The sequence below is a fragment of the Microcaecilia unicolor genome, chromosome 2, assembly GCF_901765095.1.
Source record: "Microcaecilia unicolor chromosome 2, aMicUni1.1, whole genome shotgun sequence".
In the NCBI taxonomy this organism is placed as follows: domain Eukaryota; kingdom Metazoa; phylum Chordata; class Amphibia; order Gymnophiona; family Siphonopidae; genus Microcaecilia; species Microcaecilia unicolor.
The window spans coordinates 615,797,365-615,822,720 of record NC_044032.1 but is presented as its reverse complement, the minus strand read 5'-3'; the positions used below and the strand labels follow the sequence as shown (position 1 = coordinate 615,822,720).

The 25,356-nt window shown below is 40.0% G+C and overlaps 1 protein-coding gene across 1 annotated transcript in view; it reads right to left on the bottom strand.

The window, feature by feature from the left end:
- The window catches only part of LRBA (LPS responsive beige-like anchor protein), a 1,257,537-nt gene that overhangs the window by 1,156,907 nt on the left and 75,274 nt on the right, over positions 1 to 25,356 (bottom strand). Inside the window, 4 exon segments of the mRNA XM_030191657.1 lie at positions 2,269 to 2,415; positions 9,295 to 9,414; positions 20,958 to 21,084; positions 21,238 to 21,359. Coding sequence (XP_030047517.1) covers positions 2,269 to 2,415; positions 9,295 to 9,414; positions 20,958 to 21,084; positions 21,238 to 21,359 — 516 coding nt within the window.

The following is a 25,356-nucleotide window of genomic DNA, read 5'->3' as shown; positions in this document are numbered from 1 at the left end:
AGTGGTTTTTAGCCAATTTGTGTCTTGTTTTTTTTTTTTGTCAATGGTTGATCCCGTTACACCCTGAAGAAACCTTATGGTGAAACTAGTTGGTGGGACACTGTTTTGACCACACTTTTATAAGATAGGTCACTTTTTACTGTTACCAGTACTGAAGCATTGCATAGGGCTTTAAACAGTTGGTTGGGAGATTTTTTCTGCCTGTGAGGTTACTATCCATTAAATCCTATTATTTAGGAAATATAGGTGGGGTTCTGAGGCTTTTTCCTCCCATCTTTACTGTCATCCTCTATGCAAAAAAGTCACGATTAAGTTGACATAATTGAAACTTGTCAGTTACCTATTCTTACAAGAAAGTATATGTTGCACTGAATTTTTTTCTTGTTCTCTATTATTTGGATTATGTATGGTTTTACATAAAGACAACAAAAAAAAAAACACTTAGGGGGTGAATGAGTGCAAATAAACCAAAGCCACAGAAAAACAGCAAAATTAGCAAGATCACTGAGTGCAGGTAAAGAGGATGACAAGAGTCAAAAAATTTCATACTGGCATGGATATGAGAGCCATTCTAAAATCTGACAGTAAGTACTGATACACTTCCCCCAAAAACATCAATTACTACACTTCTAAACTAATATAACAGGGGCTGCTCCTCCTGGATGTACTACTTGTATGTTCAAACATATGTGATTTCCTTACAAGTGAACACATATAGATATGTATTCCATCTATATACATAGAATTTTACAGTGCTATATCTGAAACAGACTGAAAAGCAACCAGTAATCAAGAGGAAGTCAGATACATGATTCAGCTTAAAAAAAAACGACCTTATAGATACGAATTTCAAATAGCTTACCTAAAATAACCAAAGTAAAAAATGATATAGAAAAGAAGAGACAAATGGAGAAAAGCAAATAAAATTCTAAGGACAAACAAGTCATGGGAACGAATGAAACTGAAATTGTTCAAGTAGATGAGAAAGCCCTCAAAGACAGAATGCATAGGATTATCAGGCACTAAAGATGTGCCCAAAAGATGTAGGGCTGGATAGGGAAGCAACAAAGTAGCACAGGAAAGAAGCTGTGTGTGTAAAGCAAGAATTAAAGAGCTTACAAAACGAAAGAGGAGTAAATGTTCAATGTGAGTTACAAGGTTAGAAAAATAAGAACAGAGGTTATGGTGAAAACAAAACGCAGATAAAAAAAGGATGCTGAGCAGAGAAAACAACAAAAGATACATGACAGCGAAACAAGGAACATAGATAAGTTGGCTTTAAAGTATTTTACAAAAGAACTACATCCACCTCAGTAATCTAGAAATACATTTTTGCTGCTTGAGACACTTTCATAAACCTGGAACAGGACATGGTTAAAATTCACTGGCATAGAGATGATAGGTGAACATAGTCAACATAGTTCAGTAACATTTGCACATAGGAAACAAAATGGTCCAAGACCACAGCTTTGATGAAACTAACTGAAAAAGTAGGTAGAAGACATGACAACTTCCTAAAACTATGAAACTAGAGAAGACAGAAGTGGTACCAAGCCAGTGTTAAAACAAGTTAATCCAAATGATTAAAACAGAGAAAAAAAAACAGAGTACTGAAAAAAAGATGAACGCATCCATCTCAAGAGGACCACTAATACCTTGAAAAAGTAAGTTACTCAGGACTTGCTCCTCATAATGGTTAAGGCTTCTGTAGGTTACAAACTACAGAGAAAGAGAAAGGGAAGGGAAGGGGACTTGGTATACCACCTTTCTATGGTTTTTGCAACTACATTCAAAGCGGTTTATATACAGGTACTTATTTGTACCTGGGAAAATGGAGGTTAAGTGACTTGCTCAGAGTCACAAGGAGCTGCAGTGGGAATCAAACCCAGCTCCCCAGGATTACAGTCCACTGCACTAACCACTAACCTTAAAACCTACTACTATAATCTAAACAACATTGATAGAGTGCTCTTAAATGGGTTCCTTGCTGTTTCTAGCCAATAAATTTTTCTAAGGTTTGATCATGCTAGGTAGAATTAATAAATCTGGTGGGGAAGGGAGGAGAATATTCATGTCTGTCCTAATACCAAGTCCTGGCAGTAAAGGACTTGCAGTTGCACTGATTGCCTGTAAATGCACTGGCAAGAATCATGCACATGGTATTTAGAAATTGAAGGAGAAGAGATTGACTTGGTTCTAGTTAGAACTATATGTTGTAGTATGTAAGAGGAAAGCCCATAGATGAAAAAGAGAAAGGAGAATATTTACCTTGTACCCAGGACCCAATTGGTAGATAGCAAAAATCTGAGCAGCATTCAGAGCTTCACTGAACAGATACACAGCTGCCATTTGACCACAAAATACTCGATTAGCATCTGCTGTCTCAGATGAGCCCAAAAAGCATTTGTCAAACGTCTGTAAAGCAGAACACAAATTATCTATACAAAATCATAATTACACAAAGAAGGGATGGAGAGAGAGAACAGTGTTAAAAGGGGTTAATACTACTTGCCTAGAGACTTAGTGCATGTATGTAGCAAATCAAAAATGGCCATTTCCAGGAACAGTTGTCAAGAAGCACTGCCATGCAAACAGTATTAATTGACCCTTAAATGTTTAAATGAATTCTCTAGAATCCAGAACAAAGTCAACTGAACATTACACAACAGATAATTTAAACAAACTTCTCAAGGTCATACAGTACTTTATTACATATGTATTTGAATATAAAGGTAAATGCTTTCATAAAATCCCACAATTGTTGCACTACATGCAAATCTCTCAAACCATGCCAACTGCATAAAGAAGCCAAGATTGGTTGTGTTGTAGCACTTACCATTTACATTACCAGAAACTTGCCCACCTTCAAACTGGTCCAGTTTGATGGCCGTGTACTGGTAAACATATGCAACCCACAGGTGGGAAGGGAGGGAAAACTATTCAATTCCATTCCTGTTTATATTTATACTTATATAGCGCTTTCCTAAACGTCATGTAATTAGGAATTATCAGCATTTGAACTGGAACAGAATTCCAAATCCTACTAGACTGATAGTTAAACGAAAACTTTCAGGAATGCGTTTATAGCGAACCTCAAATATAGGACAACTAATAATAATTTTTGTACTGCTACTAGATGTATGCAGTACTGTTCACATTATATGCAGGTACTTTCTCTGTCCCTAGACGGCTCACAATCTTAAGTTTTTGTACCTGGGGCAAAGGAGGGCTAAATGACTTGCCCAAGGTCACAAGGAGCTGCACTGGGAATTGAACCCAGATTGCCAGGATCAAAGCATGCTGCACTAACCATTAGGCCACTTCTCCCTCACAATGACTACCCAGTCTTAATAAAGATCCAAAGCTAGAGGCAGAACGAACAGTAGGAAAAGTAATTAACTGGATTAGAACTTGAGGGCAGCAACCATTAATTATTTTAAAGACCCAACATGCTACCTTAAATTCAATACTATCATCAATTGGAAGCCAATGAATATCCTTCAATAATAGGGTCACATGGCCAAAACTTTTTTTTACAGCCAAAAATCATTCTCCCAGCCATGCTCTGCCGAAGTTGAACTCTATTTTCTATTTCTAATGTTATGGGCAGTTCCCACATACAAGCATTGCCTAAACCAGCAGTCAAAAATGCTCTGGGCAAAAAAAAAGGATCTTACAGATCTTAATTGGCAAAATGGAAAAAAATTTTTTTTACTAATATTATTAATCTGTTTTTCCATTGTCAATTGAGAGTCCAAGATAACCCCCAATACCTTAGCTGATGTAACAAGCTATTCACCTGATTTTACCCTTAAGTATCTAGGAACCTCTGACAAAGAATTACTAAAATACAATAAAGTAGATTTTTCAGTATTTAATAAGTTATTAGTTGCTCAAGCCTTAACTTTTTCAATACATTCCAATATCACAAGTATTGGAGGTCTAAATATTCAAATACAATGCAACTAAAAACATTTTTTAAAATGTCATAGCCTAGGAAAATAGAAAATATTTACAAGATTCCAATTAAGAATACAATGTGCTAATAAAGATATTAAAGAGAATTGGCGACGAGAGCCCTGAGGAACCCTGTAAACTGAATTCCAACAACTAGAAAAAGTATTGTTCTTTTTAACACAGTATTCCCGGTCTTCCAGTAAGGAAAGGTGCTAAAGAGAAATAGAATAGCACAGAGCTGCCTGCTCGTTAGTCTGGGTTTTTTTTTCTGGGGTTTTTTTTTTTGTAACAGCTGAGCTTGCTCATTAAAAATCTGGGGAAAGAAAAATACGTGTTCTTGTAACTTCCTAGAATGGCTGCCTCTCCCAAAGGCAATACAACTTTCTACCGAAAGAATAGCCCTTCCCAACTAAGTAAGGGAGGGACTCGGGACACCCGAGTATAACACCCCAGAGGGTGGAAAAGAAAGAAAAGAAATCCCTATCTGCCAAGCCTCTAACAGAGATTCCCCAGGCACAGAAGAAAAAGTAGCATTATTGTTCTTATTAGTAGCCTCTAAAGAGGGAGAGGGAGAGAAAGAGAGAGAGAGAGAGAGAGAGACTGACTGACTAATGGGGCTCACCTCCTGCCTGCTGGAGACTGAGAAAATACTGAGGCTAGGGTCACATGGCCAGGGCTCTCATTGGTTCTCTAGTCTTAGAATTTTCTCAGTCTCCACCTGCTGGTAGGCGTGCACAACCCATCAGTCCAATCCTGGTCCGGAGGGACGCTAAGGAATGTTCTTTTTAACACAGTATTCCCGGACTTCCAGTAAGGAGATGCAGTAGATAGGACAGGGGTCTGAGGGCTCCAACCTTACCACGATTTATCAGCTACATATCATCCCATTTGCTCTTACCTCCAGGTGATTCAGTGACAAGAGTCATTCCTGTACATATTTTACTAAACCTCAGAGAGAAGTGATCCTTAATGGCAACAAGAACAGCGAAAAAAGACAGAGTCAAAGTTCGTCCAGGAGATTCTTGAAATTACGGCAGAGGTTAGTGCAGCAGTGGAACAGACCATTGGGAAGCAACTACAGGTAATTATAGATAAACTGGACATGATGGATCAGAGATTTAATGAACTGACTAAAGATACACAAGAATTACAGCATCAAGTTGGTTCTATGGAGGACAAACAGAACGTGGGGGCCAATGAAAAACATCAACTTGATTCTAAGCTCACACAGTTGGAAGAAAAACTTGATGAACTTGAAAATAGATCACACAGACACAATTTACGTTTTGTGGGAATACCAGAATCTCTTCTGGATAAAGACTTGCGTCCCTTTCTAGAGAAATGGCTCCCGGACTCCCTCCATCTAACAATACCGGCGGGAACATTCCAAATTGAAAGAGCTCATTGTTTGGGCCCCCGGAGGGAGAATACTCAAAGACCCAGGGTAGTCATTATCAAACTGCTAAACTATTTACACAAGCAAGCAATACCAGCAATTCATCAAGGAAAAAAACTTCAATATGAGGGACAGAATGGTTTATGTTTTCAATGGATATGGGTTGGACGGGGGTGGGGGGAAGAGAGGGTGCAGGTTGGTTGGGAGGGAATGTAAGATTAAACATAGCTCTGGAGGTTCTGTGAATTGGAGGTCTCAAGGGAGTAGGAAAGGGTTAACTTTAGTGGTTAAAAGGACTGTGGAGTGGAGGTTGGGACACTCCTCAGGGAAATGTCTGTTACTCTCTATGGGTTTTTTTTGCCATTGCATCGGGTTTTATGATAAAAGTTAGTACACGGAATGTAGGAGATACAAACTCTCCCATTAAAAGACAAAAAAATCCTTCAGGCCTTGAAGAAGAGGGGTGTCCTTAGCCTTTTTACAAGACTAAATAGGCTAAAAAGGAACATGAGAAAAACTTTGTAAATGGTGGGTGGGAGAATACTTTCAAGCCCCAGCAGTGAGAAAAAAAGGCAGGCTTAATTATATTAATCAAAAAAGGAATTCAGGTGGTGAGCCATAAGATATCTGCGGATCCAGGAAGTACATATTATTGCTCTGGTGACAATGGACTGCATAAAGTGTGTATTGTGTTCTATGTACCTAATACTATAGATAAGGCATTCTATGCAACTCTGTTAAAAGATTTACATCAGTATGAGGAATATCCTATTATAGGAGGCAATTTTAATGAGGTCCATTGATGTTGATTTGGACTGTTCTCATGGCAGACGGGGTGGTCTCAGAAATCAGATTGGAGGTATTTCCCAGGTACGTGGGGCACTGGACGTGGTGGATGTGTGGCGAACCTTACACCCATCCGATCAGGATTCTACCCATCTTTCCCGCGCTCACTCCACCATGTCCAGAATATATTATCTTCTTGTTTCTAGAAAACTCTACTAAAATAGAATCATCAGTAATAGGACCTATTGAAATATCAGATCATGAAGGGTAGAGCTTGAAACAATTACCAATGGACCAGGGGAAGTGCCATCAATGGCAGTTTCCTACTAAATTGTACAGAGATCCACAGTTTCTAGAATATATAGTTGACAAATAGAGGCTATATGAGAGAGAACCACGTCCATGCTCGGGACCCAATTTTAGACTGGGAAGCGGCAAGAGCAGTCTTACGCGGTGAAATAGCCTATTCTAGATTTTTTTTTTTTTTTAAAAAAGGTCATAATAGGGAATTAAGGCTACAGACCAACGCCACTCATTTTCATAAAATGTATGCAAAATATCCCACCACCCAAAATAAAGAATTACTGATAGAGGCTCAACAGGCCTTAAACTTCTTTATTCATCAGGCCACAAAAAAGTCACTATAAAGTCACTGGAATACTATAAATATTGTTTATATAAACATTAATATAAAAGTGGGAAGATTTTAGCACAATTGGTATGGCGTTCTAGGGGCCACACAAAGATTTTAGCCCTTAAAAACTCTAGGGGGGAGATATGTACATCAGATGAGGGTATTAGCAATCTTTTTAACGCCTTTTTTGCTGAATTATACTCTGATGACGGGACATCTCATATGAATAGTGATATTTATCCAGTTTGGACCTACCGCAAATCTCTACTTCCCATTTAGACAGACAATGAAAAAATCCAAGTGGAAGAGATGGACTGGGCAATAATCCAGAATTCCTTAAATAAGACACCCCTAGGCCCAGTTTTTCTCCTTTCCAGGCTGCACCTCCACAACTAGTAGGTAAACAGTTTCAGACTGATCGCATTACAGGCCTCAGTATTTCAAGTTCGTATTGTCCTAGCATTGGTTTCAGTGAGCCTGTTAGAGATTCCTAGCTGTGAGAATGTGAAGGCCTGCTTGTCCTTGAGAAAACTGTTACTCTCCTGTAGCAGGTGTTCTTCGATGACAGCAGGCCAAATATTCTCACCTACCCTCCCATCCTCTATTTGAGTTGTATTCTTTAGCTTTTTGAAATGACTGAGACTCCTGCTCATGTGTCGGGCGAGAAGGCACCAGTGCATGTGCAGTGGATGCTGCCAGAAAGTGTAGTTAATACTGCTAGTCAGCATCCACACAGGGCTCTGTCGGATGATGTCATCCAGCTGTGAAAATAGTTGGTCTGCTGTCCTTGGAGAACACCTGCTACAGGTGAGTAACTTCGCTTATTCATGATCATCATCTGACAAAAAAAGCAAACTCTTGCATCAACTGCTTATCATTTCTATAGTGTTTCTGGATGCATGCAGTAATGATTAGATGTAAAAGGCCTTAATTTCCTACCAGTACCTGGTGTTCAATAACTATATGATTTTAGCCATAGAAATACCTTCCCAGGAAGATATATATATACAGTAGCTCAAGCAAGCAAATTTGGTAGCACAGGCGCTGAGTAGCTAATACTTTAGCAAACAACTTTGCTTCAAAATTGAGAAGGGAAATGGGCCAGTAGGATCCTGGTTGCTCTGAACTGCGCCCAGGTTTCAACAAAACTATTATCTGTGCTATGCGAAGGGAAGGTAGTAATGTACCATGATCTATGTGGGCATTAAGGGCCTTTGTTTAAAACCGGAGCTATGTGTTCCCGGATGTTATGTCCCTCACCTGTTCGACGCTCCTCCCGGCTAAGTCATTCCTCAGCTCCATCTAAAAGGGACAAGGTTCAGTCTTAGGAGGGTCTGTTTCAGTTTCCTAAGTCTGGCAGCCATCATCCGGCTTGGAGCAAGGGCAGCAGCCATCTTGGCTAGCTCAGGAGGGGCAGCCATCTTGTATAAATGAGAACAGGAAGGAACTCCATATTTGGTCTTGGGAGTATCTCCTATGGGGGCAGCCATGTTGGATTCACCTGAGTTTGGTTTGCTCAGATTGCTTCACTATTTAAAGCACTGCCTCCAGGCCTTCATTGCTTCGGCCTCAATTGTTCTGAGGAGTTGCTGTCAAATGCTGTTCACCAAATATCTTCTGTTTTCCTGTGTACCGGATCTTGGCTAGTTTTCTTGGATTTTGCTTGTTTGCTGCCTGCCTTGACCCTGGACTGCTTTTGACTATTCTTTCCTATTGGAGTTCTGGACTGTGTCTGTTCTCTGCCATCCTGGTCAGCGGCTGTGCAACCCCGCCAGTTCCAGAAGTCCTGGTGGCCACCTGCAGCTGGGAGCTCAACTCTCTGTGAACGGTGGTCGCTTCCCAGGTGAAGCTAGGGGTTGTCTGGCTGCCTGACCGAGTGCGGCATCACGCCATCTCAGCCGTGCTCGGTCGAGGCACAAGGGCTCACTATTACCGGGTCATAACACCAGAGCAGTTTATAAAATTCTCCTCTAAACCCAAAATTTTGAAGGCCCATTTTATTTGTGGAGGCCTTCCCTGCTACAGCTTAATTTGTCTAGATGTAGTCTTGCAATTAGCTGCTGTTGGTTTGTGCGTGTTAAGACAAGCTTTAAAACAGCCAACTCCTATTTTACCTGCCCAAAATCAATGGGGTTAAAATGTTCAAAAGTAGAGCACAAAGAGCATGTTACACATTCACAAGTAGTCAACTTGCAGTGCAAAAATCTTCTGCAACTCCAGCATTTGCTTTCAGGCTCTGCATAACCTGCCGTTATGAAGCCTAACAGGAAATGCTTATGGGAGGAAGTGGCTCCATAGATGCTTATAGGGATCTGTAGAAGAATCATGAGCTCTTCTGGCACATGGCACACTACAAAATTCTACAAAAATTATACCATCACATGCAATAGAAAACGTTTGCTATTAATACACCTGTATTCAACATTTTAGCATTTAAATTGAGAAATTACAGTGATTCTTTAGAAGTTGAACAATTTTCCTCTACCCATCTAAAACTTCAACATGATAGGAGTGTACTTACGTCACTTGTGTTGACAAACCAAGTTATGTCACCATATGATGCCAATTCACCATTGACGTAACACCGAAGCTCACTGTTCTTCCAACGATTATAAATGTGCACTATTGATACCATATACCACTAAACAAAAAAAAAAAAACAAACACTCAATGTTTAACTATTTTATATATATGGCTCACAATTATGAAATATATATATATATATATACACACACACACACACACACACAGCAAAGATGGGCAAACCACAGAAAAAAAATTAACTAGTTACCTGTGGAAGCAGGTTTAACAGTGGACAACAGGATACAAGTCCTCACAACATGGGTAAGGTCATTTATGAGGCTATATGGGTAAGGTTCTCCAGCTTAATAGACACTTCACTGCGCATATGCCATTCATCTGTTGATATCATGCAGGAACCCCCCCTCCCCCCTCATTCTATTATTCAGACTGACTAGAATTCAGCTCCATTGGGAACATGGCCAGGTGTCTAAGAGATATGTATCCTATGTTCGCAGAACACTTGCTCCTATTAACTAGGTTTTCTCTTGAGGACAAGTGGGATATCAAGTCCTCAAGCACAAGACCCCTAGCAACCAACTGCCTTCAATAGAAAGCAAGGTGCTGCAACAAACAGACACTAACATGCTTTTGGAAGAAACTAGCTTTATATATATTTTTTATTATTATTTTTAATATCCCCCCCTTCCAAGAAAATAGCCTGGAAAAGAAATGGGCCTAAGTGCTATACAGCTGGAGTCAAATCCTGAAAGAGACTCTGGAGGACCGATTGGTCCAACCTGTCATATCAGGGGTCATTTTTCAAACTATAGTGGTTTGTGAATGTATTAGCAGACATCCATGTTCCAGTTCTGCAAATTTCCTCCAGAGGATGATCTCAAGTAGGCTACCAACTTCTGCCATAGCCCTAGCAATATAAACTATGACAACACCCTCAAGAGTCGAGCCTAGCAGGGCTATTGATGGCGACTCTCACCCTATTTGGGTAAAACAAACTGTTGGGTAGCTTGAGTCCACTCCAAACAGAAGGCCAAGGCTGTCATGCAAATGTGTGCAATCTGTTTTCACCTTAGCTTGCCATGAATCCTGGTGGGAAAAAATATTGGCAGGAGAACTCATTAAGATGGAAATCCAATGGTTGTTTCTCTGAGCTCTGGTAGAAGTCAAGATGGCAGAAGGCTCATGGCTGCATTCCTTTGCATTACTTGAGAGGGAAGCCTAAGGGTAGGCCTTGGGTCTTCACCTCAGAGGCTCCAGGAGCCCCTCCTTTTTGACCTATCATTTTGGGGAGCATGGGGAGTCTCAGGTAAATAGCTCCACAGGGCAAGCACTGTTGGGGGCCATGCAGGAGACAGGTGGGATGTCAGGTTCCCCTAGTCTGGATGCCACCCTTATCCTGGTGCCAAAAACTCCTTCCTGTGAAGCTGTGCACTTCAATAGCCATTACAGTAGGAGTCATGCAGATGCTTACCAATGAAAAGGCTCAAGGTGGTATGACCTGAGCAGACTTTTATTTTGGATTTATACCCCCCCCCCCCCCCCGCCACGATCACCCAAATTGAGAACTCAGCTCTACATGGCTTACATTAAAATCGAGCATAAATACAGATATAGGTCAAGGAAACATGGTAGGCAATTATCAGACAGATTTGAGTAAACAAAATTAGGGAGGGGATGTAGTGGAGAAACCTCCATTTGAAAGATAAATATTCATAAACACAGAGGGCTCTTTTTAATCACCAGTCAGAATAAAACGTCACTTATTTCAACATTCTTTACAAATCAAAAAAAGATGATCTTTTAAAGATACAGAATAAACATGAGAAAATTATGTTGCTATCATAACATAGCATTTATCTTGGATGCCGAATCCTTGTTTAAATGTATCTTATTGCTGTTCAAGTAAATCATCCAAAATCTCAACAGATGTTCCCTGTTTCACCTTCTTTAGGCTGCTTCAGGGGAAAAAAAAAATTTTATATCTAGTCCATCCAATAATTACCAAACATGCAACTTGCAAACAATCTCCACTGGCTCAAACAAAATGGTAGATGGCTTTCTTAAGACGCCAAGGTTTTATACCTCCACGTTCAAAACATTGCGTCTAGAAGTCATAATGTACTAGTTGTACAAAAATCACAGAAAAGCTTTCCATTCAATGGAGATATTTAATCCTTTTGGTATCACAGTTTGTAATACAAATATCCATCTTTGTTCTTGCTGATGAAGTGTTCTTCGCACATCACCCCTTCGCTCCTCTGTGACTCTTATTTGTTCCAACAGTGCATCGCAATTCTGAAAAAGCATGAGTCTCTAAAAAATGTGAAACTAAAGGTTCATGTGTTTTCCGCGCCTGTATACAATGTCTATGCTCTGTGAGACGTGTCTTAAAGGAACGAGAAGTTTGTCTGACATAATACAATTTACACGGACACATAAAAAAATATAACATTTTCAGAAAAACAAGTTGCTTGAGCTGTAAAGGAATATACCTTACCGGTATGAATATCTGTAAATTGAATAGACTCCCACATTACTAAGCATGTCGAGCATTCAAATAATTCACAAATTGCCCCAACTGATCCAGAGTGCCTCTCCATAACATAAAAATATTGTTGATATAGCGTCACCAACATATGGTAAACGAACCATGCAGACGTATAGATCCATTTTTGTCTCAAAAACTGCCATAAGTAAATTAGCAATGGTGGGTGAATATGCTGCTCCCATAAATACCCCTGTTTTTTTAATATAGTATTTATGATTGCATGTGAAGTAATTCTGAGTAAGGGCCACTCGGATGAGAGATAAAAAAACTCAGTGGGCAACAAATAAGGACGTTGTCTTCCTTCAAGTACACTTTCTAACACTTGTAAAGCCTCATCTTGTGGAATACAGGTGTATAAGGGACAGACATCCAAGGTAACTAAAAGGACAGAAGAGTCCAATTTTATTGTCATAGATTCCAACTATCTCAAAAAATGATAACTGTCTTGCACGTAAGATTGTATAGAGTGAAGACAAGGTTGCAAAACTTTGTCTACATACTTGGCAGTGTGTTCCAATAGAGACCTCTCGCAGAAACAACTGGACGCCCTGGGGGAGATTGAAGATTTTTGTGAATCTTCGGCAACGTGTAGATGACTGGGACTTTGAAAAAACGGTAATTCAAATAAAAATACTTTGCTTGAGTAAGGAACCCTGATTTCCTACCTTTTCTGTTATTTCAGCAATGTATTTACATACCTCATCAGGAGGATCTGTATCTACATGAAGATATATGTCCCTATCAGACAGATGACAATTGATCAGTGCTCTGAACCACAATGGCGCCCCCCTTTATCAGCACACCTGATGACTATGGAGAAATCACATTTCAGATTCTGAAGAGCCACATGCCCTTTTTGGATGCAGTTTTGGCCACATTTAAGATGTGTCTATTACGAGAAGTGGAACAAATAGAAGCTCGGCTACCATGGGGTACATCGAATTTAAAGTCAGAACGTGTGTCTCTTCAAAACCTGAAATATGATTCCTAACGTTAGATTCAGTATTATCCTAACAAAGCAGAAGTAGTAAAGAACAAGATTCAGTGCAACCAGGAAATTTGAACAGCCACTGATGGCATACAAAAATAGGTATGCACCTCTTGCATAAATTTATATCAGTTTATTTTCCTTTTTTTAACCTCTCTTAGAGAAATTCCAAATGTACAAAGCAGCTTTAGGCGGAACCATGAGAACCAAAAATGAGACTACATAACACCAAAGCAGAGAGAGGGATTTGGGCCAGTCCAGAGGGACTGAAGAAAAGCAAATTAGCAGGTATTTTGTACTTTCTCCTTCCTTAGTGTCCCTCAGGAGTGGCCCAGAAAGTGACTGATGGGAAGTAAAGAAGTATATTTATGGGAGAGACCCTAGTAATCCTACCGTAAGCAAGCTTTGCATCAAAAATTGCATCCCGATGACACTGTTCACCCAGACTGTAATGCTTAGAAAAAGAATGCAAGGAAGACCAAATCGCCGCTTTACTGATTTCCAAAGGAGGCAACAAGAAACATTCAGCCCATGATGCAGCTTGTCCACTCCTTCTGGGACAGGTTTCCCACAAAGAAGGTAAGTGGAAGAAATCATCTCCTTAAGTCACCTAGAAATGGTGGGTTTAGGTGCCGTCAACCCTTTGCAGGAAGCCCCAATGAGCAGGAAAAGAGAATCTGATCATCAATTCCACTATAGACTGAAAATATTGCTTAAGAATTCTTGACATCTAATTTTCGCAAACACGGCTGATCCTCTGATCCGAAGGAAAAACCCAGTACTGGCAAAATTACAGTTTAGTTCAAATGGAATCTTGACAAGACCATAGGAAGGAAAGAAGGAATGGGGCACAAAACTACTCATACTCTAGAAAATTCCAGAAAAGGAGATCGACACAAAAACGCCTACAACTCCGACAGTCTCCAAGCCGAGGCAATGGCTACCGAAAATACTGTCTTGACCATCAAATCTTTCAGAGAGCAAGCTGACAAAGGCTCAAAAGGAGGCCTAGTAAGGACCAAGAGAACTAAATTGAAGTCCCAAGCAGGAAAAACAGATCTAATCAGACTCGCTCCCGAAATGAAACAAACATCTGGATGACTAGCCAAGGACTTTCCTTTGACCCGGCCACGAAAACAAGATAATGCTTGTACACCTTAAGAGAAGTGCCAAGCTATTACCAAAACAGTCCTGTAAAAAAAATATAAGATCTGCGCTACTGAAGCTCGACAACAGCTTGAAACGTTTTTGCACTGAGCATCCATTCTCCTGGGCATAGAGTGTGGCAACTTAAAGTCCACCTGAACGTTCACTGTTCCCACTACATGCGACGCCAAGAGATTTGAGAGATGACGCTCCGCCCAAACCATAAGAAACGCCATTTCCTGTTCCAACAGACTCCTCCTCGTCCCTCCTTGTCAATTGGAATAAGCTACCACTGTGGTATTGTCCAGAAGGATGCGCACTAGGTTGCCTTCAAGGGACTGAAATACCTTTAGTGCCAACCGGACTGCCTTAATTTCCAAGAAATTGATAGAGCAGATCAACTGCCATGGCCAAAGGCCCTGTGCAAAGCATCCCTAGACTTTAAGCTCCCCAGTCCGAGACTGGAATTGGTTGCAACTATTATCCACTCAGGCAGATCCAGAGGAACTCCTTTGATCAGATTGGCCATCCACAGCGACCAGCCACGCTCCGGAGCCCCAAGTGGTAACCTTACAGTCAGGGAATCAGTCAATGGGGACCATCAGGACAAGAGAGACTTCTGCAGAGATCTTATGTGCGCCCTCGCCCAAGGTACCACTTCTATCGTCACCGCCATGTATCTCAGAACCTGAAGATAATCTCGCACACAGTACTGGCTTCCGCAGGAGTGTTCAAAATTTGATCCTGAAGCTTGAGAACCCTGCTCAGGGGGAAGGAACACTCAACCCTGCAGTGTACTTAAAAGACAACCAGAGATAGTCGAATGTCTGAGATGGTACTAAGCAGCTCCTGAGAGAGTTGACTACCCAACTAAGGGACCAACCAAGGGACTGAACCACCTGAGCAGTGACCTGTGGACTCTCCTGATATGACTTTGCTCTGATCAACCAATTGTCCCAGGAAGGATGCACTAAAATGCCCTCTTTCCTGACAGCCGCCGCCGCCACTACCATGATTTTCGTGAAGATACAAGGAGCCATAATGAGGCCGAAAGGCAACGCCTGAAACCAATAATGCTTGCCCCAAACTGCAAAATGAAGAAAAAGCTGGTGGATTGGATGAATCGGAATGTGCAGATAAGACTCAAGTCCAATGCGGTCAAAAACTCCCCAGTCCACATGGCTGCTATGATCGAGCAAAGAGTTTCCATATGAAAACTGGTGATCTTGAAGGCCCGATTGACCGCCTTGAGGTCCAAAATTGGTCAGAAAGACCCTCTTTCTTCGGGACGACAAAGTAGTGGAATAATGACCTTGTCTGATCTGACGGAGAGACCAGACGGCCTGTAATTCAAGAAGCCTTCGCAGAGTATCCCTGACTGTGCCCGCCTTGATGTCAGAATGACAGGTAGACTCCAGGAAAGCATCTGGAAGTTGCTGCACAAACTAAGGTGTACCCATCACAAATAATCTCGAGAACTCGCTGATCATAGGTAATCTAGGCCCACCTCCAATAAAACTGTGTTGTGAGCTCCCACAGGAATTTGAAGTTGGACCTGGACACATTCATCGGGAGGGGCAGGGGACTGAAAGAAGGATCCCACACCTCTGCCTCCACACCAAGCACCACAAAAGGACTGAAACTGCTGAGCAGTAGCTACCCTGCCCACTCTGAAGCAACAAAAATCTCGGCTACAACCTTGACCAGAAAGACCACCGCAGCCTGATGACCTAGGTGGACCCTCAGGGAGTTGAGGCACATTAGTATCCCTAGACTCCTTGTCCAACTCCTCTCCAAACAGAAAAGATCCTCAAAAGAGAAACTTACTAAGCTTAAATTTAGAAACCACATCAGCTGACCAATCTCAAAGCCAAAGAAATGGCCGTGCGGTCACACCTAATAGACTTAGAAAAAGTTAATCATAAGGTGTCAGCCAAGAAGGCAGAATCCATCAAAATCTTTAACTTCCGTGTCTATAGAGACTAAATCATAAGTTCAATCTAACACTCTCTTAGAACAACGAAAACAAGCCCTGGCCACCAATGAACCACAAATAGCTGCCTGAACCACCAAAGCATAGACATCAAAACTGTTCTTGAATAGAGTATCCATATGGCGATCTTGAACATCCTTAAGAGCTGTGCCTCCACCCATGGGTACTGTATTTCTTTTGGCAACAGTGGAACAACTGCATCAACCACAGGAGGCGAGATTTGTACTGATCAGGAACCGGACAGACACAAATCACGGACCGTGAGTGTTGGAAAGGAGATTCCAGCACATCCCACTGTGCCTGAATTATATCTCTGATGTCTTGATGCATAGGAAAGGTCAGAGTTCAGTCTCCACCTGCACAACCCATCAGTCACTTTCTGGGCTGGTCCGGAGGGATGCTAAGGAAAAGCCCATTAATTTGGTATGGACAAAGAACAAAGAACAAAGGATGCATGATATTAAAAGACTGCAGTAGTTACATAAAAACTCAAACATTCAAGTTTTAAAAACTAGAATTTTATTTTTCCTAATGGTTTACACTGGCATAATATTTAAGAATATAAGGTGTGAAGAAAACAAGAGTAACATTTCAGCCAATACCATTTTGAAATATGGCTGCTTTTTTTTTTTTAAACAATCAAGTATAATACTTGTACAGAAAAGTAAACTGGCTTGACATTATTAAACTTACAAAGTCTAAGAACAAAGGAATCAATTATCCCGCCAGATATTACTCAAGTTCACAACTGGGATTCAAGATGTTAAATTGAATTTTAAATTTTACAAATATTAATATAGGAATTTGCTAAGTCTGATTACCCAAATGATACCAATTAATTACTATCAAGAGAGCAATTATTTACACCCCCCCCCCCCCCCTGTAATTTTCTGAGTTGGGGTGGATCAAAAAAAAAAACCACACACACACACACTTGTTCATCTGGTACTTAACACATTTACAGGGGTATCTTTAAAAGAATGTAGCCCCCAAATGAAGAGCACCTGGCTTCATCATCAGGAATTGCTGACGTCTCTTCTGTCTTTAGCAACATCAGGAAATACTTGGATTCTCAGTCCAAGGAAAGCTTTTTCTCTATTCTTAAATAATAATCTCATTAGCCAGTTCTTGTCTGGTGTTAAAGCAACAGTAGCAATTAAGAGTTGACGCTGTTACCAACTCATTATCAGAGGATTCCAGTATCGCGGAAACATCTAATTCTTGGTTACTTTGATTTTGCTGTAGTTTAGTAGGCAAATAATATATCTGAGAAAATGGAGGAATGGCTTCTTCAGCCACTCCTAATAATTCTTTTATGTATTTCCTTAACATATCTCACGGAGAAGTCGTGAATTGTTTAGGAAAATTTAAGAAACAGAGATTATTACTCCTTACTGAGTTTTCAAGAAATTCAGTTTTCCTCCTTAAGAATGTTAAATCTTTAATTATATTTTCTTGATGAGACTATCTTTTGAACTTCTTTTTCATGTTCTTTATTTTGATGCATTAAAGTTTCCACTCTGGAGTCAATTTCTTTTGTCTTCTGCTCTAATGTAGATAAATCTTGAGTCAATTTTTGTACTTGAGGACACATTGCTTTACCTAAATCTACAATAAGAGTCCATAAACTGTGCAGAGTGACTTCATTGGGTTTATTTATAGATATAGGAAATTTTGTAACTATTACCTCAGTTTCTCTAGCAGGAATGACCTGTTCCACACTCACAGCTTCGTTCTCCTTCACTGCCACAAAGGTTACTAGTGGCACTCCTTCCATCTGGTTTCCCAGTTCTCAGTCAGCCCGAGCTCCCTCGGTTGATGGCACCACCTTCCGTCTCTCTTCTCCCGTACCGACTCTGGAAAACGGGATTGAGGACGCCAAGAGCGGAGTACTGCTACCAGAGGGTTGAGGGGTAGGAGCTCTCACGTCGGGGATGAGCGAAAGGTTTAGTCCAGGGAACGCTACGGGGTCTCCTTTCACCCCAGAATGGACCAACGGGCTGCCTTCCGACGACGCTGGCATCAGCGCGCTCTGAAAATATGCCTGCAGTGTTCCAGGATTCGAGGAAAGGTTTTGCCGCTGAGGAGCGATGGAAGCGGGACGGCCCCTTCTCTTCGGCATCGATAAAGCAGAAAAGATTCAGAGAGCCAGCAGGTATGTCCGACTTCAGCGGCGGCCATCTTGAATCCGAAATATGGCTGCTGATGAGACACGAGTGAATAGAGATTGTTCCTGCTTCATGAAGCTTACAGGATAACCTGGGGAAGTGGCTCTAGAAGGCCTGAATTCAATCTTGGCACTGGGGTGGACAGAGAAGGTGTTTATCTTATTTGGGGGAAGGGGGAGTGTGAAGAGATGGAGAAGAAATGTAGGGAAAAATCTAGGACTTTTTAAGAAAAGTTTAAAAGAGCAAAGAAAAAGCAGTCTATGTGTTTGTTTAGGCTAAACGGAAAGACAAATGATATTTGAGCTGGCAATTGTGTGGGAAGTTCTATGCATTTTATAACAAACTACTAATGTCCCCAATTTCATCCTACTTATTCTGCTTCTTTAGAGAAACAGGAACGTGGTGGATGAACACAGGAATCCCATGGGGAAAACAGAAGATGACTCAGCAAACAATGAGACTGAAAGTATAAAACAGTACTTTTAGTCGTATACTGTATAGAATAGTTCCTTTTTTTACTGCTGTATAAGAAAATCGTTTTCATGCGGCTATATAAAAGACTGTCTCAGGACTCACAAAATTGTTTGTTCAGTCAATGAACAAGAACAGCTACACATATTGCCAAAAGGTCTTTAAAAAGACAGAACAAAAACCGATATCCTGTCCAGCAAATCTCTAAGAAAAACGTAGAAAAACGAAGGATGAAAAAAAACCACACCTCTGCAATCTATCCACCTTTGAAACTCTCTCCCAATTAGTACCCACCTTCAGCTGCTCTTTCCTGAGGACCAGGTGATCAAACACCCCACGCTGTTCCAAACAGCCCTCTAAAATTAGCACTGGAACAGTGCGGGACAATAACGCCCTTATGACTGCAGAGGCATGTTTTTTTCTTACAGATTTGCTGGAGAGTATATCAGTTTTTCATCTCACTCTTTTTAAAGATCTTTTGGCAATATATGTATCTGTTCTTGTTCCTCTGACTGGATAATATTTTGCGAGTCCTGAGGCAGGCACCTTGAGTCGAAACATGGTGCCGTGTTTCATCTCATACAGCAGTGTCAAACAAGATTTTTTTTTATACAACAGTAACAAAGGAACTTTTATATGGCAAATGAATACAAGTACTGTTTTATACTTTCAGTCCCATTGCTTGCCGAGCCTTCTTCTGTTTCCTGCTTTTTGGTCTTCTATTCTGTTTCTTTAGCATGGCAGCATTTTAACGTTCCATTTTTTATTACAATGATTGGCAATCTTCAAGCTACAATGACTACTTCTGCTTTGAAGTTGCCAGTCCTTGCTCTCTCAGGTAACCTATGTGAAAGGATCACTTCTTTCACTTACATTCTAATTTGTGTTCTGCTCCCCTGGCAAACCTAATAAGTATTTGGGGAATTGATTTTCATTTTTTTGCTGACATTCAATTTGTGTGGGGGGGGGGGGTCGGAGTTTATGAAAGACAAGATGTTTTTCAACTTAATAGACTTCAAATCATGACAATGTGAACATGATTTAATCTTGAATGTTGATAAGTCATCTGCAATGAGGACTGCCTGTAACAAGCGAGTCTTACAGATGTGTCCTGAAATTTGTGGCAAACCTTTATTGATGTTGCCCGATTTTATTACTTTAGGTTTTCACTGCAACAGTGTGTTGAGGTTTGATCTACAAATGGTAAATTTTAAGATAAGTCAATTAAAATTATATCTATTAGAACCAATTTTGTGAAGATATAGCTCATGCATTCATTTCCATCAGGCTTGATTAACGCAACTCCCTTTTTAATGGTTTGAGTAAGAACAGCCTGCAGCATTTGCAGTTGGTGCAAAATATAGCACTTATGATAACCAGGAGCAAAAGGAATAATTGCAACTGTTCTTTTAACAATTACATACACTCACAATGGGTGCTAGAATTACTTAGAAAGATTTAAACACTAAGCACAATGTTTTCAATCGGAATCTTCATGTCCATCTTGCCAATAAATTGGCAAAGTACATTCTGAAAGGAACAATGCATTCATCACAAAGAAATTGTTTTCAGTTACCTGGACTATTATTCAGCTTTGAACAAGAAAAGGGGAATTTTCTCATGTGGGTCCTCTGCTTTGGAACTCTCTGCCAGATGAATTACAAAATGCTTCCTCTTATTTCAGTTTCTGAAAGCTTTTAAAAATGTGGTTGTCCCCGCAATGTTTTAATTTGTCGTTTTTGGATTCTGTGCTTTGTATTGAAGGTTCTATTGTGCTATTTTGTTATTGTCACTGTTTGCATACTGTTTTAGCACTTAGTACCGAGTGGTACATAAAGTAATAAATCAAATCCAATCCAATATTTATTCACACTAAAATACAGGTTCCAAAACCCATGACCACCTTTCAAGCTTTTCAGACACCTATGCTATGCCCACCACTGTGTGTTAACTCGGAAGGTGGTTAACTTCTTAAATAAAACAAAGCAAAAGCTATGACATATTTCAACTGAATAAATTTGCATTACAGTATGTCAGATTAACCGACCAATGTTTCTAATTTTTGTTATGCTTTTATCTTTATTCAAATTTTCCTTTCAACAATCAAAAGAAAAAAAATTAAACAGTAATCTAGATGGTCCTGATTGCCAGATTTTAAATATATCTATTCTAAATTCTCATTTATTGTATGTAACATTTAATTTTTTTTTTTTTAAATTTCAAACAGTTTACCCAACCTCCATAAAATTATCCATTTCATTTCTTAACATGGTCATAATTTATCATTTACACTATATATGGACCTTTATCATTTACACTATATATGTACCTTCTGTGGCTTGAAATCATACTTTACACAGTGTTGAAAGCCTTTTCCCTTTGACTTTATTGATGTTACAATCAGGCAGCCTCCAACAAAGTGAGCAGAATAGCCAAGACCTTTGTTTGTTCGGAAACTAGAAAGGAAATAAACAGTGTGCACAGAGTTAATAAGTAAACTGAAATCCAATAAAGCACAAGAATGGATTGAAAAAAGTAGACCTGCCACAGAACCAAACAGAGGGAATAGTGAACAAGAATTTGAAGACCCTGGACTGCACAGTACTCACCAGTACAAGTAAGGCTTATCCTTATCCACATTGATGTTGTTCACTGGGTCCATTCGTAACCAGGTGTGAAACGTAAAGCCATTCTGATATGGCCACTTAGCTATTGGAGGTAAAGCAATAGCCTAAAAAAAAAAAAAAACCACCATGTAATTATTTAACCAAGAATACTTCACTTGGCTAGTTTATTCATATAGCTCAATTCAACACCTGACAGCTATTACAAATCTAAAAATTTCAAACATCTAAAAATTCAGACACCCAAATTCCTGACAATTCACCAAAAATAAGTTTAAACCCAACATTGAACATGAAAAAGCTTGCAGTTATGTCAAAGAGCAGCACAATGAAAGCACAGGCGGCTACTAGTCTTCAACCTGTAGGACCTACAGTTTTCTAAAAACAGTGTCTTATTTGTGCTGGGACATGCCGATACGGCGTACCAGCACTTTTTTCCCCAGGGCTGCCTCAGCTTCCCAATAGCCCTCCTTTCCTTCCTGCTGTCCTGCGTTTAAATCTTTTATTTTACCTCAAGTCGTGGCAGGGGCAGCAGTGAAAGCAGCAGGCTCACCTCCAACCTTCCCTCTCAGTATCCCACCCTCGTGGAAAAAGGAATTACATTAGAGGTAGGTGGGACACAGAGGGAAGGGAAGGCTGGAGGTGAGCCTGCTGCTTTTTCACTGCTGCCGCCGCGACTTGAGGTAAAATAAAAGATTTAAACGGAGGGTGGCAGGAACAGAAAGAAGGGCTGTTGGGAAGCTGAGGGCGTGCGGGTAGGGCTGGAACTGGAAACTTGGGGGCTGAAAAGGGGGACAGGTGAAGGCTGGGGCGAGTCACTGGACACGGATGGATGAGAGAGAAGAGAGGAGAAATGCTGGACATGGATGGACGAGAGGGCAGAGAGAGGAAGATGCAGCATATGGATGGAGGGAAGAGAGGAAGGAGATGCATACTGACAGAGATGAAGGGAAAAAGAAAAATGGGCAAAAGCTGGATCCACTCTATACCTCCTCCAGTCAAGTCCACGGAGGAGGTATAGCTATAGGGCAAGAAATGAAGGAGGAAAGAAATAAATGGAAAGGAAGCTCTGGAAACGGAGTTAAGAGAACAGATAGAGAGCAGCAGAATCAGAGACTGGGACCAACATGATCAGAAAAAGTCACCAGACAACAAAGGTAGAAAAAAATCATTTTATTTTCATTTTAGTGTTTGGAATATGTCCAATTTAAGAATTTACATCTGCTGTCTTATTTTGCACTGGGTATACTGGAGCTGTAACAACTTACAGAAATGATTTATAATGAAAATAAAATCACAAGTTATTTATTTTCTCCTATACTGGTACGGTATTTTCAATACCTGTTTATATGCGCCATGTCTGGTATAAGGGATGTGGCTACTGTGGGTGTAGCTACCATAGGGGCAGAGCCATAGATGGTGACCCCACCCATAATCAGTACCGGTACTTTTTTCCCTACACAAAAAAAAAAAAAGCACTGTCTAAAAATATACACCCTTCAACTGCTGCACAATTTCTGGTCTGAGTAAATGTTTTCAGCTAACAAAAGGTTTCAACACTATTCACGTGAGGAAGCATAACCTGAACAATCCTACTTTTCTTTGATGAAAAATAAATTATGATTTACATACAACATAATTTTTTCACACAATGGTAGTCTCTATACAAGCCAATATGCAAAAGAAAATTAAATATTAGGCAGCTGCTGCTAAAGGTTTGACCCCTATCAATGGCTTTTCAGAAGTATTATACCAATAGCACTTCTGAAAAACACTCACTATCCAGCACTATACAGATAGTGCCCTGGCACTAAACACAGCGGTAATATTCAGCTGCTATCCATATTGCAAAGTGTTTCAATTTAAGCCTACGATAAAGTAGTCCTAAATTAAACCACTTAGGTACATCCATAGTGACTATCACTGCTACACATTGCTACCAGCAGCAAATGCTATCCACATATTTTCAGTACTGCCACAAGGAGCTGCTTGTGTGTTAAACTATACCTGCTGTATACAGCCTTGGGTGAATCTCTTCATAAAGGCAGTTAATAAATCCCAATAAATAAATTCACACATACACATAAAATGAGACTCCTACTGCCAGGTCTGCATATTGGTCTGAAATTTCTGAATTTAAGAACTGCCATAAGGTCTATCAAGTACAGCACCCTGTCTCAAACAGTGCCAAGTCTGGGTGACCTGGAATTACTTGGTAGGCCTTAATTCATGCACTTATCTCCTACTTCTGGGGGTGAGTAAAACACCAAGTTTTGTTCATCAATAATTGTTAATTTTATTTTATTTATTTTTGTTACATTTCTACCCTGCGCTTTCCCACTCATAGCAGGTTCAATGCGGCTTACATATTATATACAGATACTTGTTTGTACCTGGGGCAATGGAGGGTTAAGTGACTTGCCCAGAGTCACAAGGAGCTGCTTGTGCCTGCAGTGGGAATGGAACCCAGTTCCCCAGACCAAAGTCCACCAGGCCACTCCTCCACTATCTGTTCTCCAGAAACTTCTCAAAACCTCTTTTTTAAATATTGAAACTTTCAAATTGAAAAAATTCACACACTTACTTATGGAAAAAGAAAAAAATCTCTCTCTTGATCACAAATTTATAACCTTAACTGTTCACTTAACACCATTAAAAACACAAATATATGGAAAGATGAAAAGATTAACAGCCCATACAACCACTAGAAATCCAAAGATGAATCCTTAAACCAAATCAGGAGCTAATCTCCTGGATCCAAACACACACAGATAATTGACAAGATTTAAAATAAGTTTTCCCTCTAAATTTAAAAATTAATTTACTGGGGTATAAAAAACAAACATTCCTAAAGCCAAAGCTCAGGATCTAAATTGAAGAAATTCCTTCCTGCTATATTGTGTAACAGGAGAAACATCTGTGACCGTTTCTGGTCAAATAAAGTTACGGACTCAAAATGTTGAGAATGGACAGATTTTCATGCATGGGTCTAAAAGCATGTGGTTTGGACTGTTGTATTACAAACTGTTTGCTCTAACAGAATTCATTAAAACTTCATTTTTTGTTTCTGGTGACTGTAGTCATATTTTCCTAGACAGTCACATTTGGAAACATTTCTATGATCATGAAACATGGCTAACCTATTTTCAAACACTATTGAAATCACTGTCTGGCAAATGTCTTGCTGAAAAGAATGCTCTAAATCTACATAACAGCAAGTATATCCGATTTTACTTCATTAAATGATTTTATCAATGGAGGAAAAGACCTCAGATGCTCAGCTTATCATGAATAGTTCCACAGAACTGCCATGCGAACTTCTTCAGCAGCCTGAAAAACCTCCTGATAATTTTAAAAAGTTTTTAAAAGTTTTAGTATTTTTTTTAATCACTTAATATTTCTTGCATACTTTGTTGCTTTTCTTATCTTACACTTTAAATTGTATTTCTCAATAAGGGACTTTGAAGTAAAAGGATACATCTTTATTCAAAGTGACTGCTTGTCAGTTTTCTCAAGAGCGTCTCAGTTTCACTATAAGGTGCAGAGAACCATTGAGTATGCAATTAGGACACATAAATGCCGGTTTGTCTCTCGAAGCATCTTATATTGAAATGGAGACACTCTGCTCAGAAAACAAACAGTCACTTCGAATAAAGACAAGTGTCCTTTTACTTCAAAGTCCCTTATTGAGAAATATAATTTAAAATGTAAGATAAGAAAAGCAAGAAAGTAACATGGGCATACCTTCGATGTACTAACATGTACTCTAACAGTTGGCTTTCAAACCTTACTCAAAGATGCTGAATGTACTCGAGCAGTTTTTCTTTAGGACATGAGAATGGTGTCAGGGGAAGGCCCTAAATCCTAACAGCAAATATCTTCACTTTGAGCACATAAAACAGAGGAATCTCTCCTAGATGCTAGAATCACTTGTGAAACGATGTCAGGGAAATTCAAGGAAGCTCTAGTTATTCTCTCAACATCCAAGCTGTAAGAGCAAGGGACTCTATGGAAACACTGCTACCAGCAAAGTTCCCTGAGCTTGTGTGATCACCACTTGAGGAATTCCCCAGGTTTACAGATTCCCCCATGGAAAGTTCCAGA